This window comes from Drosophila subpulchrella, unplaced genomic scaffold (assembly GCF_014743375.2).
Source record: "Drosophila subpulchrella strain 33 F10 #4 breed RU33 unplaced genomic scaffold, RU_Dsub_v1.1 Primary Assembly Seq354, whole genome shotgun sequence".
NCBI lineage: Eukaryota > Metazoa > Arthropoda > Insecta > Diptera > Drosophilidae > Drosophila > Drosophila subpulchrella.
In genome coordinates, this window is record NW_023665577.1 from 7,371,767 (window position 1) to 7,381,114 (window position 9,348).

At 43.8% G+C, this 9,348-nt stretch overlaps 1 protein-coding gene across 4 annotated transcripts; it reads left to right on the forward strand.

The window, feature by feature from the left end:
- The first annotated feature begins 434 nt into the window (after positions 1-434).
- Positions 435-9,276, forward strand: LOC119559940. Of its 4 annotated transcripts, none has more exons than XM_037873148.1 (13): positions 435-603; positions 1,782-2,081; positions 2,142-2,349; positions 2,805-2,876; positions 3,489-3,810; positions 3,978-5,187; positions 5,282-5,641; positions 5,696-6,153; positions 6,209-6,307; positions 6,368-6,678; positions 6,734-7,016; positions 7,069-7,233; positions 7,468-9,276. In XM_037873148.1, exons 2-13 carry the CDS (start codon positions 1,844-1,846, stop codon positions 7,672-7,674), a joined length of 3,933 nt encoding a protein of 1,310 aa, XP_037729076.1. In that variant the 5' UTR covers positions 435-603; positions 1,782-1,843; the 3' UTR covers positions 7,675-9,276. The 4 variants fall into 4 exon arrangements, with proteins under 4 accessions (XP_037729076.1, XP_037729079.1, XP_037729078.1 ...); XM_037873150.1 differs by having other exon boundaries at positions 436-603; positions 7,078-7,233; XM_037873149.1 differs by lacking the exon at positions 435-603 and adding an exon at positions 835-998.
- The last annotated feature ends 72 nt before the right edge of the window (positions 9,277-9,348 follow it).

Below are 9,348 nucleotides of genomic sequence, written 5' to 3' on the forward strand. Positions count from 1 at the left end.
TTGCAGCTATATGATAAAGTCGTCCGATTTGTTTTAGATTTTATTCAAAGTTCTGAAATATTAAAATAATGATATTTCCAAGAGTAGAAGTTAATATGTCAGAGTAACGGGTCAAAACAAATTTTTCTTAAAATTTTTTAATGGTGTGCATCAAGGATATCAAAAAGAAATAAATATTGGGGCGATATGGGTGACAGAGAGACTACTAATTTAAAACCATCAATTTTTAGGTGCCTGATTTTCTTAACCAGAAACAAGCCACAAGCGCTTCTGCTCTCAATAAAATTGATTTTGAATTGTTACCGTTAGCACCGCAAGTGCAGCCCTGGTCACTCGAACCACCGATTTCTCGCCGAGCCATCGATAGTCACGAGCACGTGAGTTGACCATCGCCAGCATTTCATTTCTTTGCAGAGTGACCGTTTGGAATACCGGACGGTATGGCTGATAGATAGTTTCGCGGTCACACTGGTGCGTTGAAAAGAGCGTATGTGTATTGTTTGTCTGCTCGAAAAACGGAAAAACGCAGCCTTCTGATCTTGCGAGTCGCCACTACGATGCCTGCAGAGTCCGAAGCTCCAGCAATTTGATATTGGCAGCGAGGTAAAAGGCAGTTGTAACTCAAAACCGACAACGACAACACAGAACGCCTTGTGTGTGCCGTATAGGTGTGCGTGTGCGTCTCGTCGCGCGTGCGAGTGTGTGTGTGCGGCAATTAAACAATAAGACTCGTTGGGGCAGGGGCGTGGAGTGGGTTAACTGGCGGGGGGCACTTCAGTACAGTGTCTACTCATGGGCGTGGAACGGCACATTTGGGGACCCCATTAACGCAAGCGATGCGCGAAATTGGGTGTAAGTTGTGGTAGGTGGTGGCTGAAGTCTGCAGTCTGCAGGTGCCCCTGCGGCAGGTGAAACTCGGGTTTCCAGACAGTACGACAAACTCGTTTCGACCCTCCTGGAGCTAAATTGTTTGTGAATCGGATAGTTAGTTAACTTACGTGAGTATGCTGAGTGCGAGGAGCTGAAGAATTCAAAGCAGTGCATATTTGTTTACATCTGGACTCTCTTCCTCTCTCTGATTCCCATGGAATCCGAACTATTCTCACCATTACACATGCGCCAGTGAATTTTCAATTAGATCATTAATTTTAATATTGCGCGCGCTTGTGCGATTTCAATTAGCTTGGTCAGCCATCAAAATAACACGAATGAGGAACTGGCGTCTTGGCTGCCGATTCTTTCGATACTCTTCCAAAGCATCCTAGTTCGTCGTGGAAGAATCTGGGCCAGAGACTTCTAGTTAATATGAATAATGAAGTGCTAAACAATTAGGGTGCCATTTATAAGGCAGAGTGTACCCTTCTAGTTATAAAGTCCTTAAAGGTGATACAGCTTTGTTTCTAAATAACCACTGAACAATTTAGAGGCCCAAAAGGCCCCAACCAACCAATATTTAAGAACTATATTCAAATTTTTTTTAACTAGCTTAAGGTTTTGTTAAATATAAATATTTATGCACATAGCTTTATTTATATTCCACATGAAATCATTTCTTTACTGCTTTTATCTCCCAGGGACGGGCATATAGGTAGACATCGCTACAAAGACTATAATTGGTGTCTATAAGTGTTACTGTTATATTCCTTTTAGTTATTCAGGGGTGCCATGGCCATCATCATAAGAAACTTCTGATGATTCTGCTGAATGGACGCTCTGTGATTTCTGATGCACACCCGATTACCTAGTTTTCCATACAATTAACTTTCTCTCCATCTTTCCAGCATTTTTTCGTTCCAATCAGGAATGGACCCATTACTAGAGTGAACGGCTGCGCCCAGTTACGATGCCCATGTCCCTGCAGGCCGCCTCGGTTCCGGCACCGGCTACTGTGCCGGCCACCTTGTCGGTCAGTGCTTCCGGCACCCAGATGCTGCGCCCCCAGACGCTGGCCGGTCCCGAGCGGGAGCCCATCGAATTCAACATCAACCTGGTAGGGGCTCCGCCCGAGGTGGAACAGCTGGTGGAGCAGATCAAAAGCGTAGCCGAGCAGTTCCTCTACCATTGGAAGAGCTTTCCTATTGGTGAGTAGCCACCTGCATAGGTTTCTGTGATGTACGCATGTTAACCGAGTCGCATTTCAGTTCTACCCCAGGCTTTGGCCAGCAGTGGTCTAAATCTGACGGCTAGGAACGCTACCAACAGCGTCAGCAGCCGCAAAACTCGTCCCATTAATCTGCGCGACCTCTTTATAGCGCCTCCCTTTGACGAACTGGACGCCGTTGCATCGGACGGGAGTGGAGAGCCCCGCCGGCTGACGAGCGCCCAGCTGAAGACACTGCGGGAAACTGGGTGAGTTTGCGGTCACGAGACAGAGCTGCTCATTGCGCTGATGGATAGATTGATGGATGAGTGGATGGTGGCTGACGGATGATGGATGGAGTGGCTTGCAATTGCCAGCTTAACAAGCAAAAAGAGCTATTGTGCAGCAGTTAACAGCTAGCTGATTAACAGTGCTTTCGCCACATCCCCCACACCTGATAGTGGTTTCTTTCGTTTCTTGAGTTCCTTAACCATTGCCTATCATTATGCGACACTTTGCACCCAGCAAACGCAAAATCAAATTAAGGCATGCTCCAAATCTATATAAAAATGAATACGATATCAGCTATCGTAGTCTGTTTATTTGTTTCTTAACTCAACTAAACGCATGCCCCAATACTATTGTGTTTTTATTTCTGTGTATCACTTGCCAATGAAACATGAAACGGTAAACAACAATTTGTATGTGACATATTTCTGTAAAGCTTGCAAAAGGATAAATATGGAAAGCCGAAGAAATTAACTTTGGAACAATTGGAAACTATACGTAAAAATGGGTAAATAAACACTATTAAAAAGGCGATCAGCAAAGGCCTTGGCAAAGTTCTGCCGCTGCATTTAAATCTGTTTAGTCGGTGTTCTTCCGTTTGTACATACATTATCATTATTTACTCAATGTTATTTGTTTAGAAGTTAAGTCATTATCCAAACCCGCTACTATAAATTTGCATGTTGGTTAAACTGAAACGAAAGTTTTAAAGCAAATCTGCATGTTAAAGACCTGTGGAATGTAAAGAAAATGTTAAAGACAACAAAGATACTCCGAGAAACAACTTGTGTAAATTAGCTTGTAATATTTTAAAAGTGTTTTCATTATTTTCTGAGAGTGTTGATGTAAGCAACATTTTACTACGAAAATCCTGTGTGTTTACTAAGGAAATGAGTTCTTCACAGACCCCAAGATACTTACCCCAGTCACACTCACATACTTACACAAACATTCAAACATAAATTATTCACTTAGAATCGGGCAAACCATAATTCTGAATCTGGAACACGCTTGTGCATGCCAACAATTTGTCATTTATCTAGTTCATTTATGTACGTGTTTTATGTTGCCTTGATCTTTCAATGACCTCAACCTAATCCGCATCTCTACTCCTCCACAGCGAGTTTGACGTGCCCAGTATTCACTTTCCTGGTCAGGTGCACAAGTGGCGACTGTCCCAACTACTTCAGAAAGGAAAGTTGCGGGCCCAGGACTCCTTTTTGAGCGACCTGGCCCTGGCTGCCCGATTTGTGGTGGTCACGGCCCGAGCAAGGATATTTTCGCACTTTTTCTCCGTAGTGCAGGCAATGCACGGTCTGCTGGGATCCTTCACCAAGCTGGCGGACATGTTTATCGGGGTACCGGCTCTGTTGGCCCACAACCTGGACTACAAGATCAAGGAGGAGCGCTGCCGATTTCTCATAGCCGAGTTGGTTTGTCGGGTAAGCATTTTTTTGGTCTGGTGTATACCGAATTAAGAAATAATTAAAATATGTTTAAGAAACTGTTAAATAAGTAAGGATCACTACGAATTTGTATCTGAAATCCATAATTGTATATCCTATCATTTGGTGTAATGATTAGTGTATTCTAAAAATGTTTTTTACAGCCCGAGTTCGAAGACTGCCTTGATGGCCTGTGCTCCTATGTCCGGAAGATGTTGCGTCGTGCCACAATGGAAAAATTCGATTTTAACAGCTGCGAGGTCAGCCAGCCCGTGCCGTACCTATTCCTAACGCCAAAGGGGCAGGAGATCGACCTGCGCTTGTTCTGCCGCGACATCATGCGCAAAGCGCTGCCAATTCTGATTGGCATTCTGGAGAGGGAGACGCGAGGCTGGTTTCTGCACTTCCGCGAGCGTCTGATTGCCGAGCTGCGGGCCAAGAAGTTGAACGACAAGGAGATCGAGGAGGAGGTGAACGAGGCTGTTATGAAGGAGTATCTGCAGCGCGTTTATAGCTCTATCGTCTCCAATGCCAAATTGGCGGAGCTGGGCGCTGGAGTGCCTGAACTTCTTGTGCAGCAGGCCCAGTCGGTGGTAATCATGTATAAGGCTGTGGACAAGGTGGAGCAAAATATCAAGCGCACGCGTGAGGACCACAAGAAGTGTCTGGCCAACGACCATTCCGTGCTGTCGCGGGTTGCCCCCTGGTTGCGCTCCAAGCTACGCCACGCCGAGGAGAACCGTCTTCATAAGAGCGCCTGGTCGGCCCACGAGGAGGCGCTGAAAATGTGCACCCAGCACAACCTGCATCAGACGGCCTACTTCCTGTCCCGGGACCTGGCTTTCATGAAGGAACGGGAGCCAGTGCTGCTTAAGGAGCTGAAGAACGCCAAGACTCCCACCCGAAGCTTTCAGTGGGCGTGCCGCATCTGGTCGCCGCAGTCGTGGATCATCCGTCGCAACTTTCAGGGCCAGTCGGACGTAATTCCTACTGTAATCAGCCAGCATGCCACCAGTATTGTTACCCCCCGCTCGGATCCCAGCCAGCCGGTGTTTCTGGTGGAAAAGGAGATTATCCGCACAACAAGCACCCGCTGGCCTTTCTGGCGCCTATTAAACATGATCCAGCGGATTTGGTGCTGGTCGTGGAACATGATGTTCCTTCTGGGTATACTCGTACCCTGGTGCAGTCCTCTGGGATTGCGCGCTCTCTGCTGCGTGAAGCCTTTTATGCCCGATTTGGAGCTATCGCAGATCAACGGCACACTGTTCCCAAGGAAGACAAGTATCACGCAGACGCTGGCCTCACGTCTTATCGAATTGTGGCGTCATATATCAAAATCACGCACTCACTTTGAGACGGAACCGGACACGGGTAAGTTTCAAGTTGAATTGCTTTTGATTTCTGCTTAGTTTTAACATAGTTACATATTTAGTTTCAAATTACTATTCTATCTTACTCTTTTAAGGTTTTATTGGCAAGGGATTGACACGAAATCTAAACCGAACTTGGAACTATTTTGTGAAAGGATTCCTGGGCACGATTGTTATATTATTCGCATTTCCACTTATCTGCCTGGCCGCCAGTTTGCTGAGCATTGGTCTGGCTGTGACTGCACCCCTATGGATTCCCGTATTTGTACTACTACTCCACATCTACATGATCCTCATATATGACTTGGACGCGCCTGATAATACGAAAAATCGTTACTGCATTCTACTGGAAGCCATAGTGTGGAATCTTCTGATTCAGGGTGTGCTGCAGCCGGTGGCGGCAGTTCTAATGGCCACGGTTATCTGTCCCCTGGCAGCGGGAGTCGTTTTTATAGGTTCGTTAGTGTTTGAAATGTAAGAAAATATGTATTACCGTTTCCATCACTTAGTTGGAGTCGTTCGATATTCCCTTCGCCTGGTCTGGGACTCGCTCACCTACCATTTGTTCATAAAGAAGTGTGGACGTGTGCCGGCCTCGGATAGCATCGCTGTAAAACGAATCGCCGGACCCGGACTGGCACTGGACTATTACTTCATCATCCGACCAGAGCAGGCTTTGGCCGCTCTAGAGGCTAAGATGGAACTGGACGAGTTGCAGGCCTACCAGCATGCCACAGAGCGAGTGGTCCTACAGCCGCAGCAGGACTTCCTCCAGTTTGTCGAGGCTTGCTTCGGACCGTTTTCCGCCCAAATCAGTAAAACCGGTCCGTACTTATCGCTGGACCGTGAGGCGCAGGACCTGATGAGTACGCTGCACGAGAAGCTGGAGAAGCGACGAAGGGAACTGCAGACGGCGCTGACCACTCAGGTCAAATCGCGTATCAAGTTGAATACCAAAGAATTAAAGGTTTGTGTGGACTTAAAACTTTTGTTTTGCATAGCATTTATTGTTTTTTATTCAGATCGCTATACAACTGGCCGCCCATATTTTAGAGAAGTATTATCCGTCACATGTCATCGGCAGACTGTCGATTAGCGAAGAAGAATTCTGGGATAATAAGGTAAAAAGATATCACCAAAACATTTGAACAACAATAATAAATTGGTTTATTTTTGTACAGGGTCTCACGGTTAACGACTGGCCTGGACTGGCTGGTCTTATATACACCGACATATTTAGTTTAGATTTTCTAACGCCATTGACTGAACATGATACACATTTTAAACTAGAACCACATGCCTCGCTCGATCTGATGCGTTATACCGAGATGGTGAAGAATGCAAACGATGTGATTGGCTCCAAAGGCCTGGATCTGCTCGGCAACGTGTACGCGCCGCGGGGCAACGTCCAGGTGCATCTGCCCTTCCTAGAGGTCACCGCATTTAACCCACGCTCTCGCATAACGCTCACTTTCCGCAAGCCCGAGAAGAGGTAAAAACGTATGAAAAATAATTGGATTGAGTGATGCTTATAAAGTTCTTAACAGGGATATGTCAGTGGGACTGACCACACCGAGGGTTCGTGCGCACCGTGCCCAGCATGTGCCGAAGACACCACAAGACGCCCAGAAGGTCTGGCGACCGTGGAAGCAGAAATGCGGGGAGAAGAGCGTGACGGAAAAGCTGCTTATTCCGCTGCCCGTGCCCCATCCCGTTCACATTGCTATTGCCATTTACAATCGTGACACCGAGCAGCCCATCCCCTTAGACTCGGAGCTCGTTTGGGAAATTCTCAAATCGATCGAAGACTGTCAAGGCGGGGATGCCATGGTAAGTTTCTATGATGCCATGCTAAAAGATCTCAATTGATACAACTATTGAGGCTATTCAGGCCGTAGCGCGGTACCGAGGAGCGGTCATTGAATCAAGCAATGACTCGCTGGCCAGCAGTAGCAGCATTGGCAGCACCCGTGACTCCGGGTCAGGATCTGTGTCGGGCTCTGCCTTGGGCAACGGCACAGAAACATTACCCTGCGGAAACCGTGAGGTGAGTTACATACCAAACTACGAATGTATTACTTCTTTCTTTCGGGATGCTTAAAAGTCCATCTATCAGGGTTTATCTTTGGGTACTTAATCTGTAGAATCTTTAAATGTTAGAAGAAATAAGAGTGTATACTGAATGCTTCCTACTATTGACCGATGATTGATTAGGGTATTAAAATTTTCAGAGTTAAGCCTGATTATGAGCAGTTGTCTAAATCTCCCATTTAATACGCAGGTATGCACGCAGGTCAAGGTGGACGCCGAACCGGCTGCCAGCTCCTCCGGTTTCCATTGGACTCTCAGTAATTGGGGCGCTGCGCAAACTGCCCGACGTCGAACTAATTCGAATGTGCGCGTGGACTTGGCCAGTCCCGAAGATATATCGCTAGATACGGATAGTTCTCGAGCCGTTTTTAATAACGCCTACGGCACAACTGTCTAACAGGCTTTCAGTGGTTTGGGCACATAAGTATATATTAACCTATCAACACATGTAGAATTATTCGTGGCTGCTCGCTTTTAAGAAAAGAATGCGTAACCCGTTTTATCGAATGAAATCTCGAATATGGTCGTAGATACGCGATGTTTTGGGAGGGAACCGATTGTTCAAAAATAGTTTGATTCAATGCAAAAACATTAAGTCAAGTTTAAAAACTGTCTGTGAGTGGTACATTTGCGAATGAAATACCACACTAATTGGCAACCAGGGAACAATCGTAAATATTTGAATCATTCTTCCCTTCTCAAGGCAGCCGCGCTAGTTAAAGTGTAATAAGAACAAATTTATCCATCTAACTATATTTACATACGCGTATATGATATACATATATGATTCGATAGCTACACCGCATAAGTAAGTCGAAGAGCAACAAACTTCAATCTAGTCGCAAGCAAATTTTATGCAGCAATCCAATTCGATTTCTTATGCAATTTATAGGAATATACTAAACGCAGCTTCATGACAGTTTTACATCAGTGTTTAGTTTATTCTGATTTTTGGCCTAAAAGCCGATTCAAAAAATACTTATTGATTAGGTATACAATATAAGCCATGAGATTTTTCTTTGTACCTAACCAACAATCAATATTTAAGTTAAACACATTTAAGGAAAAACATTATATTATAAATATGCCACGAATTGTACCATGAGCAGTTAAACAAATATTGTTGATTAATAACTAATTTATTTATATACACTGAAACTTTCAAAATACTAATGTTTTATCTACTCCAGTACTTCTTCTTCCAAAATACGAAATGCAAAATATTAATTAAAGTGAGAAAAAATTATTGAATCGCAGCGGTGTTATAAAAAACAAGAATCGAAATCATGGATAACAGCACTAAACAATGGCAGCGTACAGAACTTTTACAAAAATAAAATAGGACAAAGTATAAAACATTTTTACATTTATATATGTATACATATTTAGATCACATAATCGTAAATAATAACTGTTGATGCCTTTGTATCTAACACTTTCCAACCAGCTAATAAGCTCAATTCCAATTCGACTCCATCCCCAGAGCAATATGCCCTCCAAGTATTTCTCATACAGAATTATTTAAAAAATATGTTGAACTGCCACAAACCGAAGTATTATGTTCTTTAATCCGCGCACTGCTCACTAACAATTCAACTTTTTATATCGCTTCAGCAGCTTCCAGTGTTATGTTTAAGCCGTTCCACTGATTTTGTAAACTTATTATTATTTCAATCTCGAAATGCAAACACCATCAATGGAATGAATCTTTACATACAAATATACAAACATTTACATAAATATGTAGTTATACAAATTAAACAAAGGAAAAACCGAGAACGGGAAATCTCATGAAAATGCATTGAACAATTTTATGTAAAATGTTTTCTTAATATTAAAGAAAAATGTAACAATAAATTATGAATGAATCTGCGCAAGCTACTTTTTCAGTAGAGTTAATTGCAGAAATTACAAAATCAAATGTCAAACTTACGATACTTATAAAGTAGCTTGCGCAATTGTAGTTTAATATGTAATAAAAAATGTTGGCTGAAAATAATCCAGCTATTGAGTTTTTTATTAAAATGGTTGTTATTACTTGCACCCCAAGGGAAAATAAATATACAACATG